The sequence below is a fragment of the Lepidochelys kempii genome, chromosome 11, assembly GCF_965140265.1.
Source record: "Lepidochelys kempii isolate rLepKem1 chromosome 11, rLepKem1.hap2, whole genome shotgun sequence".
Taxonomy (NCBI): Eukaryota; Metazoa; Chordata; order Testudines; family Cheloniidae; genus Lepidochelys; species Lepidochelys kempii.
Genome location: NC_133266.1, coordinates 716,953 through 735,858, shown reverse-complemented (window position 1 = coordinate 735,858; position 18,906 = coordinate 716,953). Strand labels below are relative to the sequence as shown.

The 18,906-nt window shown below is 63.7% G+C and overlaps 1 protein-coding gene across 1 annotated transcript in view; it reads left to right on the top strand.

Annotated features, from left to right (window-relative positions):
- The window catches only part of SPEG (striated muscle enriched protein kinase), a 96,774-nt gene that overhangs the window by 47,582 nt on the left and 30,286 nt on the right, over positions 1-18,906 (top strand). Inside the window, exons 15-23 of the mRNA XM_073304821.1 lie at positions 585-814; positions 2,230-2,349; positions 2,994-3,098; positions 4,250-4,456; positions 11,578-11,701; positions 13,601-13,773; positions 14,310-14,422; positions 16,334-16,502; positions 17,676-17,766. Coding sequence (XP_073160922.1) covers positions 585-814; positions 2,230-2,349; positions 2,994-3,098; positions 4,250-4,456; positions 11,578-11,701; positions 13,601-13,773; positions 14,310-14,422; positions 16,334-16,502; positions 17,676-17,766 — 1,332 coding nt within the window. The remainder of the gene's footprint in view (positions 1-584; positions 815-2,229; positions 2,350-2,993; positions 3,099-4,249; positions 4,457-11,577; positions 11,702-13,600; positions 13,774-14,309; positions 14,423-16,333; positions 16,503-17,675; positions 17,767-18,906) is intronic.

The following is an 18,906-nucleotide window of genomic DNA, read 5'->3' as shown; positions in this document are numbered from 1 at the left end:
AGGCCTGGTGCCAGGCACTCTGCCCAGGAGGGAGTAGCGCATGGGGCAGGGCAGCCCTCGGGTTCGGAATGAGTCACGGGTGGGGCAGCTGGGCCGGCCGGAGCCCAGGGGTGGGGGCAGCACCAGGCCTGTCCCTCCAGGGCGGCGTGAGAAACCAGACCTCACGCAGCTGGCATGCCCCTTCCAGCGGGTGCCCCTTGGGGACGGAGCGGAGCTGCCCCCATCGTGGCCCGGGGGAGTCTGTGCACAGCCTGGGAGCAGGCCCCGTGTCCCAACGGCTCCGAGCTCAGCGCCCCGGGGGGGTTGGGCGGGGTGCTCTGAGCCCTGGCTCCGTGGGGCAGATCGGTGGGTTTCGGTTGGCATGTGGGCATCAGCCCCCACACTGGTCCCCTTTGAGCTGCACACGCTGCCCCCAAGCTCTGAAGGCAGCTCCGGTGAGGCTGGGGTGGGACACAGGGCAGCTCTGGGAGGAGGGGGGGCAGCAGAGTGGGAGGGGCTGTACTTGCCCCACGGCCACTGGCTTCCAGGTGCTCCATGCAGGGCCTGGGCCAGCTGGTGCAGTGGGCGTGTCTTGGCTGTTGCAGCTCCAAGCTGGAGAAGATGCCGTCCATCCCGGAGGAGCCAGAGCTGCCGGAGAACGAGGTGGAGCGCTTCACCATGCCCGACTTCCTCCACCCGCTGCACGACCTGGACGTGGTGGAGTCCAAGGAGGCCGTGCTGGAATGCCAGGTGGCCGGCCTGCCCTACCCCACCATCACCTGGTTCCACAACGGCACCAAGATCTGCAGCTCCGAGGACCGCAGGATGACCCAGTGTAGGGCTCCGGCCGCGCCGCGCTGGGCCCGCTCTTTGGGGGCGGGGGGGGCGCGCTGCACACCGTGCCCGGGCTGAGCCATGGCCAAGGCCGGGCTCCCGAGGGGCTGAGCACCCACCCTAACCCACAGCAACCGCTTCTGCAGTCAGAGCCCTCGGTGCTTCCCCAGCCTGCTCCCCAGGGGGTGCCCCTCGGCCAGCTGCTCCAAGGGGACCCGCCAGCAGAACTGGGGTCAAAGTAAATGGAATCACAGCGCCCCCTGCTGGGAGAGACCGGGCCAGTCACCGGGAGCTCCCCACACCCAGCAACCCCTGCCCCACTCCCCACGGCGCCTCCTGCTGGAGAGGCTGGGACTGGCATAGCCGGGAGCACCCCACACCCAGCGACCCCCACACTCCCATCAGCTCCTGTGCTCTGTGCAGAGCTGCCCGGGGGCGGGGGGCAAGTGGGGCAATTTGCCCTGGGCCCCGCAGGGGCCCCCACGAGAAGGTCGGGGACAGGGAAGGGGCCGGCAGCGTTACTGGGGGGCGCGGGGCAGCGGCCACTCTCCTGCTGAGCACAAGTGGCGCCTTGTCAATGTCGACTCACCCGGCGGCGCTCCGGGTCGTGGGCGGCACCTCGGGGGCGGGTCCTTCGCCCGCTCCGGGTCGTGGGCAGCGCCTCGGGGGCGGGTCCTTCGCCCGCTCCGGGTCGTGGGCGGCGCCTCGGGGGCGGGTCCTTCGCCCGCTCCGGGTCGTGGGCGGCGCCTCGGGGGTGGGTCCTTCGCCCGCTCCGGGTCGTGGGCGGCGCCTCGGGGGCGGGTCCTTCGCCCGCTCCAGGTCGTGGGCGGCACCTCGGGGGCGGGTCCTTCGCCCGCTCCGGGTCGTGGGCGGCGCCTCGGGGGCGGGTCCTTTGCCCGCTCCGGGTCGTGGGCGGCGCCTCGGGGGCGGGTCCTTTGCCCGCTCCGGGTCGTGGGCGGCGCCTCGGGGGCGGGTCCTTTGCCCGCTCCGGGTCGTGGGCGGCGCCTCGGGGGCGGGTCCTTTGCCCGCTCCGGGTCGTGGGCGGCGCCTCGGGGGCGGGTCCTTTGCCCGCTCCGGGTCGTGGGCGGCGCCTCGGGGGCGGGTCCTTCGCCCGCTCCGGGTCGTGGGCGGCGCCTCGGGGGCGGGTCCTTCAGTGCCGCCGGGTGAGTACAAGCCGCCGGGTACCTTCTTTTATGTCCGCTCCACCTGGCTACGCCACTGGAAGGGGCCCCCAAAATTGCTTTGCCCCAGGCCCCCCGAATCCTCTGGGCGGCCCTGGCACTGTGCCCTGGTTCCCAGCATGCCCACCTGGTGCTCTGCTCTGATGGGCTGCTCGGGAGCATAGCCCAACAGCATCACTGTCCTCCTGTGGTTTTCATCCCCCCGCCCCCCGTGTGCCCCCCCGTCTCCCCGCAGACAAGGACACCCACCGCCTGCTGTTCCCGGCCGTCAGCCACGCCCACGCCGGCGTCTATAAAAGCGTCATTGCCAACCGAGTGGGGAAGGCCACGTGCTACGCTCACCTCTACGTGACAGGTGAGGGCCCCGCCGGCCTGGGGGAGCTGCCCCACGGCCCTGGCCAGGCTCACAGGGCGTGTCTACTGCGGCCGGGGGAGAAGGCGGGAGCTCAGCCGCACAGGGCTGGACCCACGCGTGGGTGGCCGCGCTCGTCTGCCTACGGAGTGCTGTGCCGAAGGCCGGCTGCCCCAGGAGCTTGCGGCCCCACCGCAGCCCTGACCAACCACCTGGCCCCAGGGCTCTGTCGCGTCCTCGCCTGCTCCCATGCGCCTCTGATGGACCACGGGGACGAGCGGCCGGCGTGTGCCGACGTGTCCACGGTTTATGGGCGGCTCCGCGGGGGGCAGCCGGGTCTGTGTCTTCGGGGCACTGCCGAGCGTCTTGCCCCTACACGGAGTCCCTGGGGGAGTCACTGGAGCTGCTGCGGCCCGTGGCTGCCAGGCAAAGCAGCCACGCAGCGGGAAGGACGGGCGCGGGGAGCGGAGCAATGCGAGTGGGTGGGGAGGGGTGGCCGTCCCATCCCGTCCCATCCCGTGTGTCCCTCCGCATGGCATGACCCCTCTCTCAGCTGCTCCCCACCCGCCATGCTTGTGGGTCCGGGGCCTGCTGAGCCCACGTGGCATCCCACGCCCACCCGTGCCATGCCTGCCTCTTTCTTTCAGACGTGGTCCCGACTCCCCCTGACGGGCCGCCCACCGTGCTGGCCGTGACCGGCAGGGCCGTCACGCTGGCCTGGAACAAACCCAAGTGGCTCGACTCGGCCATAGGTGAGCTGGGCTGGGGGTTGGGTGGATGGGCTGGAGACCCCCCCGCCGCTGGCACTGAGACCCCACGGCAGCCCTGGCTTCCACCAGCACGTCTCATTGGGCTTGGGGCACGGCTGGGGGGCAGGAGCGTCATTGGGGGGGCAACGTGGGGGGAGCGGAACTGGGGTGTCCGGGGGAGGGTGATGGGCACGCTGCCCGCTGAGTGGCTGCTCTGCCTGGCAGCCCCCAGGCCAGGCCGCAGCTCCAGGGACGCCCCGAAGATGCAGTGGCTGAGGGTCATTGACACCAGCGGCCCCTGGGCAGCCCCTGCCAACATGTGCCAGCCGCGGCCAGTCGTGACTCTTCCTGGCCACCGAAAGTCCACCCCTCCTCCACTCACAGTGCCCCCGGGGCCCAGCTGGGGGTGGGGTGGGGGTGTTGGGGATGTAGGGGCAGAATGGGGGAGGGGATCATCTCCAGGGGCTGTGTGTGGGGGAGGGAACAGATGCCAGGCGTGGGCTGGGCAGAGCCTGGGCTGTGGGGGAGAGGGGATGGGCCAGGCTGAGGCTGTTGGGGGCAGCAGGGCTGGAAGGGAAGTGGGGCTGAGCAGGGCTGGGGGCAGGGTGGCCAGGCGGGGCAGGGTTGGGCCGTGGGGGGGTTGATGTGGAAGAGATGGAGGAAGCTGAGGCAGGGCCAGGGCTGCAGTAGGAAGGGAGAGTGGGGCTGGGCCAGGCCGGGGGTGCAGTGGGAGCGGGATGGGGCTGGGTAGGGCCGCTTGGCACTGGGAAGAGGGGCAGTAGCAGGGGTTGGGCCAGCCCAGGGGTACAGTGGGAGGGGGAGAAGGGCAGGACAGGACCGTGGGGCACTGGGAAGGGGGGCGGTGGTGGGGGATGGGCCAGGCCAGGGGGGCAGTGGGAGGGGGAGAAGGGCAGGGCTGTGGGGCACTGGGAAGGGGGCAGTGGCAGGGGAAGGGCTTGGCCAGCCTGGGGCGGGCTGCCCCCCAGTGCCTGGGAGGGCCAGTGGCCGGGTGGAGCTTAGAGCTCAGCCGCATGGGGAGCCCCCCAGCCCTGGTGGCCTGGCTGGGCTGGGCCCATAGCCGTGGGGCGGGGTGGAGATGGTGCTGGGTGGGAGCCCTGAGAACATAGCATGGCAATGGCCTCTCCTCTGCGCAGATCCCGCCTCGGTGACCTACACAGTCCAGCAGCAGGTGCTGGGCACCAGCCAGTGGACCATCGTGGCCACCAGCCTGCGAGACACCCGCTGCACATTGCACAGCCTGGCCAAGGGGCTGCGATACCTCTTCCGAGTCCTCACGGCCACCGCCAGGAGCAGCAGCAAGCCCTCGCCTCCCAGCCAGCCAGTGCAGCTCATGGATCGGGGTAAGAGGGGCGGGGGGAACTCCGGGCCACCACCTGGGAGCTGCTGCCAGCCCAGCTGCCCTGGGCTTGGCCTGGCCTGGCCTTCAGCAGAGCCAACAGGAGGGATCAACCCCCAGAGGGCCCCGCTTAGCCCAGGAGCCCCTCCAGGTGCTGTTATCGCTCAGCACAATCACATGCGGAGACCCCACACCCAGCTATATTGCATGAATGCTCCCAGAGCCTGTCATGAAACACATAGGGAAAGGCACCAGCCCATTCCCCCAAATCCCCAGCCTTGCACCCCAGAGCTGCACCGTCCTGCCCCGGGCAGAAGCCTGACCAGTGTAAGTTCGTTACCCAGTCGGCCCCTCCCTCAGTGTGCAAAGCACACACAGTAGCCTTGGTAACCTGAGCTGAGATTTTGCAAGCACTGTTTTAGGTAAAGTATAAACCAGGTTTATTAACTACAGGAAAGTAGATTGTAAGTGTTTAGAAATGGGAGGCATAAAAAGTCAGCGATAGTTACCAAAGAAAATAAAAGATAAGCGCCCAGTCTAAATCTTAAACCTCATTACACTAAGTAGTATTTGGATCAAGCAGTTTTCTCCCCCCACTGGATGTTTCAGCTCTTAATACAGAGGCTTCTCTCTTCAGCCTGGGACCAGTCTCCTCAGTCTTTGTCTTTCCAGCATTCTTGTTGCTTCTAGCGTAGGTGGGGGCGGAGAAAGGCAAAATCATAGAATCACACAATATCAGGGTTGGAAGAGACCTCAGAAGTTCATCTAGTTCAACCCCCTGCTCAAAGCAGGACCAACCCCAACTAAATCATCCCAGCCAGGGCTTTGTCCAACCGGGCCTTTAAAAAGCTCAAAGGATGGAGATCCCACCACCTCCCTAGGTAACGCATTCCAGTGCTTCACCACCCTCCTAGTGAAAAAGTATTTTCCTAAAATCCAACCTAAACCTCCCCCACAGCAACTTGAGACCATTACTCCTTGTCCTGTCCTCTTCCACCACTGAGAACAGTCTAGCTCCATCCTCTTTGGATCCACCTTTCAGGTAGTTGAAAGCAGCTATCAAATTCCCCCTCATTCTTCTCTTCTGTAGACTAAACAATCCCAGTTCCCTCAGCCTCTCCTCATAAGTCATGTGTTCCAGTCCCCTAATCATTTTCGTTGCCCTCCGCTGGACTCTCTCCAGTTTGTCCACATCCTTTCTGTAGTGGGGGCCCTAAAACTGGACGCAGTACTCCAGATGAGGCCTCACCAGTGCCGAATAGAGGGGAATGATCGCTTTCCTTGATCTGTTGGCAACGCTCCTACTTATACAGCCCAAAATGCCGTTAGCCTTCTTGGCAACAAGGGCACACTGTTGACTCATAGCCAGCTTCTCATCCACTGTCACCCCTAGGTCCTTTTCTGCAGAACTGCCGCTTAGCTCCTCGGTCCCCAGCCTGTCGCGGTGCCTGGGATTCTTCCATCCTAAGTGCAGGACTCTGCACTTGTCCTTGTGGAACCTCATCAGATTTCTTTTGACCCATGTAATGATGCTGGTTCTGGCAGGACCCAACTGAGAGTGCCAGTTCAGGACCAATTGCTTAAAACAGGGCAGTTACAGCCCAAGGCTGGGGTTTTCCCACCTCTAAGGCAAACCAAACTAGCCAGACAGAGAAGACTTTGGTTTTACCCCACTGGCTAACCACAAGTCACACAAGCAATTCCCTTAGATACTCCAGTTTCCCAGTATCCCCACCAGGGCCACTCGTTATGCGGACAGATGGTTATGAAAACCAATACCCCAGTAAAAGAACAAAGCTTCTCTCGATCCAAAAGAACCAAGCCCCAGACCCAGGTCAATATACAAATCAGATCTTACCCACAAACCATGCTGTTGCCAATCCTTTAGAATCTAAAATCTAAAGGTTTATTGGCTAATGTAGTGCCAATCTTTAAAAAAGGGAAGAAGGAGGATCCTGGGAACTACAGGCCAGTCAGCCTCACTTCAGTCCCTGGAAAAATCATGGAGCAGGTCCTCAAGGAATCAATCCTGAAGCACTTACATGAGAGGAAAGTGATCAGGAACAGTCAGCATGGATTCACCAAGGGAAGGTCATGCCTGACGAATCTAATCGCCTTCTATGATGAATCATAGAATCATAGAATATCAGGGTTGGAAGGGACCCCAGAAGGTCATCTAGTCCAACCCCCTGCTCGAAGCAGGACCAATTCCCAGTTAAATCATCCCAGCCATGAGATTACTGGTTCTGTGGATGAAGGAAAAGCAGTGGACGTGTTGTTTCTTGACTTTAGCAAAGCTTTTGACATGGTCTCCCACAGTATTCTTGTCAGCAAGTTAAGGAAGTATGGGCTGGATGAATGCACTACAAGGTGGGTAGAAAGCTGGCTAGATTGTCGGGCTCAACGGGTAGTGATCAATGGCTCCATGTCTAGTTGGCAGCTGGTGTCAAGTGGAGTGCCCCAGGGGTCGGTCCTGGGGCCGGTTTTGTTCAATATCTTCATAAATGATCTGGAGGATGGTGTGGATTGCACCCTCAGCAAGTAGCAGATGACACTAAACTGGGAGGAGAGGTAGATACGCTGGAGGGCAGGGATAGGATACAGAGGGACCTAGACAAATTGGAGGATTGGGCCAAAAGAAATCTGATGAGGTTCAATAAGGATAAGTGCAGGGTCCTGCACTTAGGACGGAAGAATCCAATGCACAGCTACAGACTAGGGACCGAATGGCTCGGCAGCAGTTCTGCAGAAAAGGACCTAGGGGTTACAGTGGATGAGAAGCTGGATATGAGTCAGCAGTGTGCCCTTGTTGCCAAGAAGGCCAATGGCATTTTGGGATGTATAAGTAGGGGCATAGCGTGCAGATAGAGGGACGTGATCGTCCCCCACTATTCGACATTGGTGAGGCCTCATCTGGAGTACTGTGTCCAGTTTTGGGCCCCACACTACAAGAAGGATGTGGATAAATTGGAAAGAGTCCAGCGAAGGGCAACAAAAATGATTAGGGGTCTGGAACACATGACTTCTGAGGAGAGGCTGAGGGAACTGGGATTGTTTAGTCTGCAGAAGAGAAGAATGAGGGGGGATTTGATAGCTGCTTTCAACTACCTGAGAGGTGGTTCCAGACAGGATGGTTCTAGACTATTCTCAGTAGTAGAAGAGGACAGGACAAGGAGTAGTGGTCTCAAGTTGCAGTGGGGGAGGTTTAGGTTGGATATTAGGAAAAACTTTTTCACTAGGAGGGTGGTGAAACACTGGAATGCGTTGCCTAGGGAGGTGGTAGAATCTCCTTCCTTAGAAGTTTTTAAGGTCAGGCTTGACAAAGCCCTGGCTGGGATGATTTAATTGGGGATTGGTCCTGCTTTTGAGCAGGGGGTTGGACTAGATGACCTCCTGAGGTCCCTTCCAACCCTGATATTCTATGATTCTATTCATAAAAGGAAAAAGATACAGACGAGAGCTAGAATTGGTTCAATGGAATCAATGACATACAGTAATTGACAAAGTTCTTGGTTCAGGCTTGTAGCAGGGATGGAATAAACGGCAGGTTCAAATCAAGTCTCTGGAGAACATCCCCAGCTGGGATGGGTCCTTCAGACCTTGGTTCAGAGCTTCTGTTTGTAGCAAAGTTCCTCCAGACGTAAAAAGCAGGACTGAAGACAAGATGGAGGAGCTGCAGCAGCTTTGTATAGTCTCTTGCCATGTGGTCTTTCTTTCTTTGTCCCAAGGACAAGCTGCCCATCCCACGGCCTGGAAACACCTCAGAGTCTGTCCCTAGGCAGGTCCCTGCACACCTGGCTGAGTCCCCAGGCGTGTCTGCCTTCTCTCAATGGGTCAGTTGTGTCGCTGATGGTCCCTAATGGGCCATCCAGCAGGCTAGGCAGAGCTGACCCCAACTTGTCTGGGGTGTCCCCCAGAAGCAGAGCACAAGTTTGAAATACAGACAGTACAGAGCCAATATTCATAACTTCAACTACAAAAGTGATACTCGCACATAGACGGCATAATCCTAACCAGCAAACCATAACCTCGTCTGAGACAGCTCATTTGACCCCCTTTATATAAGATTTGGTGCCACTACAGGACCTTGGTTGCAACAATGATCTATATGGTCCCAGATTATGTCAGTAACGTCACAGCCCAATCCTCCAATTTGTGTAGGTCACTCTATATCCTATCCCTACCCTCCAGTCTATCTACCTCTCCCCCCAGCTTAGTGTCATCTGCAAACTTGCTGAGGGTGCAATCCACACCATCCTCCAGATCATTAATGAAGATGTTGATCAAAACTGGCCCCAGGACCGACCCTGCTTGATACTGGCTGCCAACTAGATATCGAGCCGTTGATCACTACCCGTTGAACCCGACAATCTAGCCAGCTTCCTATCCACCTTATAGTCCATTCATTCAATCCATACTTTTTTAATTTGCTGGCAAGAATACTGTGGGAGACCGTATCAGAAACTTTCTAAAGTCAAGGAACAACACGTCCACTGCTTTCCCCTCATCCACAGAGCCAGTTATCGCGTCATAGAAGGCAATTAGATTAGTCAGGCATGACTTGCCCTTGATGAATCCATGCTGCCTTTTCCTGTTCATTTCCCTCTCCTCTAAGTGTTTCAGAATTGATTCCTTGAGGACCTGCTCCATGATTCTTCCAGGGACTGAGGAGAGGCTGACTGGCCTGTAGTTCCCAGGATCCTCCTCCTTCCCTTTTTTAAAGATGGGCACTACATTAGCCTTTTTCCAGTCGTCCGGGACTTCCCCGATCGCCATGAGTTTTCAAAGATAATGGCCAATGGCTCTTCAATTACATCAGCCATGTCCCTCAGCACCCTCGGATGCAGAGCATCTGGCCCCATGGACTTGTGCACGTCCAGCTTTTCTAAATAGTCCTGGACCTGTTCTTTCTCCACAGAGGGCTGCTCACCTCCTCTCCATGCTGTGCTGCCCAGTGCAGCAGTCTGGGAGCTGACCTTGTCTGTGAAGACTGAGGCAAAAAAAGCATTGAGTATCTCAGCTTTTTCCAAATCCTCTGTCACTAGGTTGCCTCCCCCATCCAGCAAGGGGCCCACACTGTCCCTGACCTTCTTCTTGTTGCTAACATACCTGTAGAAACCCTTCTTGTTACTCTTAACATCCCTTGCTAGCTGCAACTTCAATTGTGCTTTGGCCTTCCTGATTTCACTCCTACAATCTTGAGCAATATTTGTATACAGTTCCCTAGTCATCTGTCCAAGTTTCCACTTCTTGCAAGCTTCCTTTTTGAGTTTAAACTCACCAAAGATTTCACTGTTAAGCCAAGCTGGTCGCCTGCCATATTAGCTATTCTTTCTGCACATCGGGATGGTTTGTTCCTGCACCCTCAATAAGGCTTCTTTAAAATACAGCCAGCTCTCCTGGACTCCTTTCCCCCTCATATTAGCCTCCCAGGGGATCCTGCCCATCATTTCCCTGAGGGAGTCACAGTCTGCTTTTCTGAAGTCCAGGGTCCGTATTCTGCTGCTCTCCTTCCTTCCTTGTGTCAGGATCCTGAACTCGACCATCTCATGGTCACTGCTGCCCAGGTTGCCACCCACTTCTACGTCCCCTACCAAGTCTTCCCTGTTTGTGACCAGCGGGTCAAGTTGGTTCCTCCGGCACTTACACCTTGAAGTTGTCCCCAACGCTCTCCAAAAACTTCCTGGATTGCCACTGCCCCTTATTTTACACCCTCAGGGCCTGGAGGTCACAGCCCAGGCGTGTCCCGATGAGCTTTGCCGAGTCGCAGGGTTGAGCATGCTTGCGCAACTGTCATGGAGTGTGAATCCCTGATTCCAGCTCCCCTGCCGAGACTCTCAAACTTACCGTCTATTCCAGCAAAATCCCAGAGCTTCCCACACACAAACACTAGGCACGGGGGTCTAGGGGTCCTGTTTCCGACCGGAACACCTGGTCCTGGCAGCTCCGGTCAGCGGTGCTGACTGAGCCGTTAAAAGCCCGCTCCCAACCAGGCAGGCAGGCTCCCAGCCTGGCTCCGTGCAACTACTGGGAAGCTGCCAGCATCTCCCTCTGGCTCCTAGGCGGAGGGGTGGCCAAGGGGCTCCGTGCATTGCCCCAGTGCCAGCTCAGCTGCTCCCATTGGTCAGGAACCATGGCCAATGGGAGCTGAGGGGGCGGTCCTGCAGGCGCAGCGACCCCGAACCCCTCCCATGCCCCAACCCCCTGCCCCAGCCTGGAGCCCCATCCTACACCCCAAACCCAAGCCCCATCCCAGAGCCCGCCCCCCAGCCGGAGTCCTCACCCCCTTCCCAACCCCCTGCCTCAGCCCAGAGCCCTCTCCTGCACCCCAAACCTCTCATCTCCGGCCCCACCCCAAAGCCCCCAGCCAGAGCCCTCACCACCCCACCCTCCAACCCCCTGCCCCATCCCGGATTCCCCCCCTGCACCCTGAACCCCTCATTTCTGGCCCCACCCCCGCAGCCCCAGCCCAGAGCCTTTGGCCCCTCCCACACCCCAATCCCCTGCCCCATCCTGGAGCCCTCTCCTGCACCCCAAACCCCTCCTTTTCAGCCCCATCTCAGAGCCCGTACCTACAGCCGGAGCCTTCACCGCCCCCCAAGCCCCTGCCCCAGTCCAGTGAAAATGAGTGAGTGAGGGTGGGGGAGAGCGAGTGACGGAGGGAGGGGGATGGCGTGAGTGGGGGGCGGTGGCCTCGGGAAAGGGGCGGGGCAGGGGGCGGGGCAAGAGTGTTTGGTTTTCTGCAAATAGAAAGTTGGCAACCCTAGGTACACGTATTTGGACAGGATGATGGGTTACAGGAGCTCATGGCCTTTCCTATGGTATCTGACATGGCCAGCTGTGCAGAACTGATCACCATTACACGACAGTGGTGAATATGGAGGTTCCGGGGTGCTGCTTCGAGGTACAGGGGCCACAGGGGGGCACCTGGCACAATGGCCGGTCCCATCTCCAGCGGGCAGGGCTGCCGGGGAACCAGGCGGAGGGACATGTCCCCAGGGGTGAGGAAGCCCCCTAGCTAGGGCTGTGGTGGGGAGCAGGCCCCTGCCGGGTCGGTTTCTTTCTGGGCAGAGGGGCAGAGAAGGGGGCTCAGGTTGCCGGGGTCACTGGGGGCTGTGTTGGCAGGACCATACCTGGAGGAGGCCCCCATCATCCTGGACAAGCCAGACGTGGTGTACGCAGTGGAGGACCAGCCAGCCTCCGTCACCGTTACCCTGAACCACGTGGAGGCCACGGTCACCTGGAAGAGGTGGGATGCAGCTTCGCCAGCCCCAGGGTTTGGGAGCCAGGACGTCCATGGGGGGGACTGGGACCTCTGTCAGCCAGCACCCTGCGGGGCTCCCTGTGGCCCTGCCCTGCGGGGGAGCCTCTTGGAGCATGTCCAATTCCCCCGGCACCCCCTGAACCATTGCTGAGTGGTATACACAGCTGGGGGGAGCTCCTGGCGACTCCAGCCGGCCTCTCCCAGCAGGGGGCGCTGTGGGGGGCGGGGCGCTGGCTGTGGGGGGAGCTCCTGGCGACTCCAGCCGGCCTCTCCCAGCAGGGGGTGCCGTGGGGGGGCAGGGCAGTGGCTGTGAGGGGAGCTGGTGACTCCAGCCAGCCTCTCCCAGCAGGGGGCGCTGTGGGGGGCGGGGCGCTGGCTGTGGGGGGAGCTCCCGGCAACTCCAGCCCGGCCTCTCCCAGCAGGGGGCGCTGTGGGGGGCGGGGTGCTGGCTGTGGGGGGAGTTGGTGGCTCCAGCCGGCCTCTCCCAGCAGGGGGCGCTGTGGGGGGCAGGGCGCTGGCTGTGGGGGGAGCTCCTGGCGACTCCAGCCGGCCTCTCCCAGCAGGGGGCGCTGTGGGGAGCAGGGCAGTGGCTGTGGGGGGAGCTGGCGACTCCAGCCGGCCTCTCCCAGCAGGGGGCGTCGTGGGGGGCAGGGCAGTGGCTGTGAGGGGAGCTGGTGGCTCCAGCCGGCCTCTCCCAGCAGGGGGCGCTGTGGGGGGCAGGGCAGTGGCTGTGGGGGGAGCTGGTGGCTCCAGCCGGCCTCTCCCAGCAGGGGGCGCTGTGGGGGGCAGGGCAGTGGCTGTGGGGGGAGCTCCTGGTGACTCCAGCCGGCCTCTCCCAGCAGGGGGCGCCGTGGGGGGCAGGGCAGTGGCTGTGGGGGGAGCTGGCGACTCCAGCCGGCCTCTCCCAGCAGGGGGCGTCGTGGGGGGCGGGGCAGTGGCTGTGGGGGGAGCTCCTGGTGACTCCAGCCGGCCTCTCCCAGCAGGGGGCGCCGTGGGGGGCAGGGCAGTGGCTGTGAGGGGAGCTGGTGGCTCCAGCCGGCCTCTCCCAGCAGGGGGCGCTGTGGGGGGCAGGGCAGTCGCTGTGGGGGGAGCTCCTGGTGGCTCCAGCCGACCTCTCCCAGCAGGGGGCGCTGTGGGGGGCAGGGCAGTGGCTGTGGGGGGAGCTCCTGGTGACTCCAGCCGGCCTCTCCCAGCAGGGGGCGCCGTGGGGGGCAGGGCAGTGGCTGTGAGGGGAGCTGGCGGCTCCAGCCGGCCTCTCCCAGCAGGGGGCGCAGGGCAGTGGCTGTGAGGGGAGCTGGCGGCTCCAGCCGGCCTCTCCCAGCAGGGGGCGCTGTGGGGGGCAGGGCAGTGGCTGTGAGGGGAGCTGGCGGCTCCAGCCAGCCTCTCCCAGCAGGGGGCGCTGTGGGGGGCAGGGCAGTGGCTGTGAGGGGAGCTCCTGGTGACTCCAGCCGGCCTCTCCCAGCAGGGGGCGCCGTGGGGGGCAGGGCAGTGGCTGTGAGGGGAGCTGGTGGCTCCAGCCGGCCTCTCCCAGCAGGGGGCGCTGTGGGGGGCAGGGCAGTCGCTGTGGGGGGAGCTCCTGGTGGCTCCAGCCGACCTCTCCCAGCAGGGGGCGCTGTGGGGGGCAGGGCAGTGGCTGTGGGGGGAGCTCCTGGTGACTCCAGCCGGCCTCTCCCAGCAGGGGGCGCTGTGGGGGGCAGGGCAGTGGCTGTGAGGGGAGCTGGTGGCTCCAGCCGGCCTCTCCCAGCAGGGGGCGTCGTGGGGGGCAGGGCAGTGGCTGTGAGGGGAGCTGGTGGCTCCAGCCGGCCTCTCCCAGCAGGGGGCGCTGTGGGGGGCGGGGCGCGGGCTGTGCGGCACTCCCATGACGGGGTGTCCTTGCCCCGGCAGGGGCGGGTTGGTGCTGGAGGAGCGGGCTGGCGAGTGGGAGATGAGCATGGCTGACGACGACCAGCACTGCCTGCGGCTCTGCCAGGTGCACCGCGGGGACGCTGGGGAGCTCACCTGCGAGGTGAGCAACAGGCATGGCACGGACAGCTGCTCCATCAGCCTGCAGCTGGCAGGTACGTGGGGGTCCTTCTCCCGGCCGGGGGCGGAGCCTGGGCAGGGGCCAGTGACACACCCCAGCCGGGGGCGGAGCCTGGGCACTGCAGGCCACACCCCTCCCAGCCAGGGGCGGAGCCTGGGCAGGGGCCAGTGACACACCCCAGCCGGGGGCGGAGCCTGGGCACTGCAGGCCACACCCCTCCCAGCCAGGGGCGGAGCCTGGGCAGGGGCCAGTGACACACCCCAGCTGGGGGCGGAGCCTGGGCACCTGCGGGCCACACCCCTCCCAGCCAGGGGCGGAGCCTGGGCAGGGGCCAGTGACACACCCCAGCCAGGGGCGGAGCCTGGGCACCTGCGGGCCACACCCCTCCCAGCCAGGGGCGGAGCCTGGGCAGGGGCCAGTGACACACCCCAGCCAGGGGCGGAGCCTGGGCACCTGCGGGCCACACCCCTCCCAGCCGGGGGGCGGAGCCTGGGCATCTGTAGGGCGGGGCGAGGAGGCAGCCACCTGCTCCTGCCTGCGCTCAGGGGTGGAACGTCTCTCGGTCCCCAGAGCCGCCGCGCTTCGAGTCCATCATGGAGGACCTGGAGGTCGGGGAGGGCGAGACGCCGCGCTTCGCCGTGGTGGTGGAGGGCAAGCCGCTGCCCGACATCATGTGGTACAAGGTGAGCCCTGGGCCTCCCGGGGGCGGAGGGAGGCAGGGACGCCCGTCAATGGAGGGACCTACCAGTGCCCCGATTCCGGCCCGCAGCCCCTGCTCTCCCAGCCCTGGGCTCCCCAGCTCTGCTGCTGCCCCGCAGTCCCGATTTGCAGCCCCTGCTACCCCCCCCCAGCTCGGCTGGTGCCCCTCGGTCCCATCTCGCAGCCCCCTGCTCTCCCAGCCCTGGGCTCCCCAGCTCTGCTGCTGCCCCGCAGTCCCGATTTGCAGCCCCTGCTACCCCCCCCCAGCTCGGCTGGTGCCCCTCGGTCCCATCTCGCAGCCCCCTGCTCTCCCAGCCCTGGGCTCCCCAGCTCTGCTGCTGCCCCGCAGTCCCGATTTGCAGCCCCTGCTACCCCCCCCAGCTCGGCTGGTGCCCCTCGGTCCCATCTCGCAGCCCCTGCTCTCCCAGCCCTGGGCTCCCCAGCTCTGCTGCTGCCCCGCAGTCCCGATTTGCAGCCCCTGCTACCCCCCCCCAGCTCGGCTGGTGCCCCTCGGTCCCATCTCGCAGCCCCCTGCTCTCCCAGCCCTGGGCTCCCCAGCTCTGCTGCTGCCCCGCAGTCCCGATTTGCAGCCCCTGCTACCCCCCCCCAGCTCGGCTGGTGCCCCTCGGTCCCATCTCGCAGCCCCCTGCTCTCCCAGCCCTGGGCTCCCCAGCTCTGCTGCTGCCCCGCAGTCCCGATTTGCAGCCCCTGCTACCCTCCCCCAGCTCGGCTGGTGCCCCTCGGTCCCATCTCGCAGCCCCCTGCTCTCCCAGCCCTGGGCTCCCCAGCTCTGCTGCTGCCCCGCAGTCCCGATTTGCAGCCCCTGCTACCCCCCCCCAGCTCGGCTGGTGCCCCTCGGTCCCATCTCGCAGCCCCTGCTCTCCCAGCCCTGGGCTCCCCAGCTCTGCTGCTGCCCCGCAGTCCCGATTTGCAGCCCCTGCTACCCCCCCAGCTCGGCTGGTGCCCCTCGGTCCCATCTCGCAGCCCCTGCTCTCCCAGCCCTGGGCTCCCCAGCTCTGCTGCTGCCCCGCAGTCCCGATTTGCAGCCCCTGCTACCCTCCCCCAGCTCGGCTGGTGCCCCTCGGTCCCATCTCGCAGCCCCCTGCTCTCCCAGCCTTGGGCTCCCCAGCTCTGCTGCTGCCCCGCAGTCCCGATTTGCAGCCCCTGCTACCCCCCCCAGCTCGGCTGGTGCCCCTCGGTCCCATCTCGCAGCCCCCTGCTCTCCCAGCCTTGGGCTCCCCAGCTCTGCTGCTGCCCCGCAATCCCAATTTGCAGCCCCTGCTACCCCCCCAGCTCGGCTGGTGCCCCTCGGTCCCATCTCGCAGCCCCTGCTCTCCCAGCCCTGGGCTCCCCAGCTCTGCTGCTGCCCCGCAGTCCCGATTTGCAGCCCCTGCTACCCTCCCCCAGCTCGGCTGGTGCCCCTCGGTCCCATCTCGCAGCCCCCTGCTCTCCCAGCCCTGGGCTCCCCAGCTCTGCTGCTGCCCCGCAGTCCCGATTTGCAGCCCCTGCTACCCTCCCCCAGCTCGGCTGGTGCCCCTCGGTCCCATCTCGCAGCCCCTGCTCTCCCAGCCCTGGGCTCCCCAGCTCTGCTGCTGCCCCGCAGTCCCGATTTGCAGCCCCTGCTACCCCCCCCAGCTCGGCTGGTGCCCCTCGGTCCCATCTCGCAGCCCCCTGCTCTCCCAGCCCTGCCCCCGCAGAGGAACGGGGTGCGGGCCACCCAGGGTTCTCCAGGCGGAAGGTGAGTCCCAGGTGCTCCGGGAGGGGGGTGGATCCCGGCTGCCACGCCGCGGGGTGGCGTCCCTGGCCTTGGGCCAATGGCTGCGCGGGCCCCTGGCCCTGCGGCCCCAGCAGCGGGTGGCTGTGCTGGGGGGTGGCTGACGCCTGCACCCCCCCAGGACGAGGCGCTGCTGGCCGAGAGCAGCCGGCTGACCTTCGTCTACGACGACAGCGAGTGCTCCCTGGTGCTGCTGGGCGCCACGGCCCGCGACAGTGGCGTCTACACCTGTGCCGCCCGCAACCTGGCCGGGGAGCTGTCCTGCAAGGCCGAGCTGGTGGTGTGCGCAGGTAGGGTGCTGCCAGGCCCCCCAGCCCCTCGGCCCTGGGGCACCGTGCCAGGCCTGGGGAGAGGGGAGCAGCCCGGAGGCCTTGGCGAGGGGCTCGTTGCAATGCCAGCCTGAGCCGGGGGCTGCATCCCTCTGTCCACATGCCCATCACCTCGGCGTCTAGGGACCATTGTGGAACATTCGGTTGTCTCCAGTGGGGGGAGGGTAGCGGCGAGGGCTTTTCCATGGCCGTTCCTCTCCCCCACCCCCCCCGGCAGCCTGCCCCCCTCGGTGCCGTGGACGTTCCCACCCTCACCGGCACCTGCCTTCCCTCGGTGCCATGGCTGTTCCCACAGTCACGGACTCCCAAGTCGTGCCCACTCTTGGCCCCGTGCGGTCCCTGGGGGGAACCCCCTTCAGTGTGACAGCCCTTCTCGGGGGGCCACTCTCTCAGGGGTCCAGCCCCTCCACCTGTCTGAGCCTTCGCACGCCTGTCTCTGCCGTGGGCCCCTCAGGGGTCCCCTCGCTCTGGACCCCCGGGGCCTCCACCCCCAGAGGGAGCAATGTACCCCCCGCCCTGATCTCTAGACTGGAGCAACTTTCAGCCAGTGTAACACAGGAGGGTTTATTGAGCGTTGAACCCAGCACAGGAAACTCTCCGGCCTCAGGCCTGGCCTCTCCCAGCCCAGCACATTTAGGTCTGTCCTGCCTCCAGGGGGGCTCTGCCCACCCCCTCCCTCCAGCCCCGAGCCCCCCTGCTTCCCAGCTGGGCCTCTGAGATCCCTGCCCTCCCCCCAATTGTCTTCTCTCCAGGTAAACAGGATCGTAAACAGCGTCGCCTGGGCCGCCTCTCCCCGTTTCTGTCCTTTGGCCCCTCTGGCTGGACCCATCTGGTCCGGTCACCGGGGTCCCCTCTTTCCACAGCCCATTGTCCTCCCGCTGGCCAGACCCGGCTGGACCTCCCGGTCCCCAGTCGCTGGGGTCTCCATTCTCCAGGCCATTGGCCGGGGTCCCAAGTTCCCTCGCCGGTCCTGTGTCCCGACAAACTCCCTCTCCCATCCCCCCGTTAAACCCGTAACACCCAGGGAAACTGAGGCCCACCCCCTCTGCATGCAAACCATAGGAACTGCCCCCCCGCCGCAGGTGCCATGGCCGTCCCCCTCCCTCCTCATGCCGTGGCTGTCCTTCGTTCCAGCCCAGCCGGAGGCAGCGGCCGCGGTGGCGGAGGAGGGGCACGCGGCCCGGCGGCTGACGGACGACTACGAGGTGCACGAGGAGATCGGGAGGTGAGGCGGGAGGGAGGCGGGTGCCTCTGGCGAGGGGCCGTCCCCAGGTGGTCACACAGCAGGGCATTGACCTCCGTTGGCCTGGCACCCGGGCTCGGCTCTGAGTCCCTGCTCCCAGGCACTAGGGCTGGATCTCCCGCCGGGACAGGACGGGGCAGGGCCAGTAACACACGGGAACCGTGGGGCCAGCCAGACATTCAGAGCCATGGGGCTGGGCTGGCTGGTACCATGCGGAGAGTTCTCTGAGAACATCTCCTGCGTTCCCCCCAGCCCTGCCCTAGCCAGGCTCCCCCAGGGTGTCCCAGCTCCGTGTGCGGCAGCCGCCAAGCAAGCGAACAGCCTGTTCGGGCCGGGAGGGAAGGGAGACAAAAGACACAAAATACTGTGATGCTGCTGTTAAATCCACAGTCCGCCCGCCCCGAGATGCTGCGGGCAGATCTGGTCACCTCGTCTCCAAAAGATACGTTAGAATTGGAAACGGTGCAGAGAAGGGCAACAAAGATAATTACGAGTCTGGAACGGCTCCCATCTGAGGAGAGATTAAAGAGACTGGGGCTGTTCAGCTTGGAGCGGAGAGGAGGAAGGGGGTGGGGATAGGACAGAGGTCTATACAGTGATGCCAGGTGTGGAGAGAGTCAATAAGGACGTGTTATTTACTCTTCCCAATACAAGAGCTAGGGGTCACCCAATGAAATTAAGAGGCAGCAGGTTTAAAACAAACAAAAGGAAGTTCTTCTTCACACAATCCACAGTCAACCTGTGGAACTCCCTGCCAGAGGATGTTGTGAGGGCCAAGATGATAGCAGATTTCTAAAAAGCATTAGCTAAATTCACGAAGGCTTAGTCCATCAATGGCTCTTAGCCAAGGTGGTCACAGGCCCATGCTGTGGGAGTCCCTAAAGCTCTCAGTGCCAGAATCCAGGAATGGGCGACAGGCTGGATCACATGATAATCGCCCTGTCCTGTTCATTCCCCTGGGGCACCTGGCCCCGGCTGTGGTCAGAGGCAGGACACGGGGCCGGACGGACCGTTGGGCTGACCCAGGGTAGCCGCTCTTAGCTTCTTTACCCGCTGCTGTGAGCGAAGGCCGGAGCTCTCCCTGCCAATGCTCAGCCGCCCTCCCAGCCCTGCCCGAGCCAG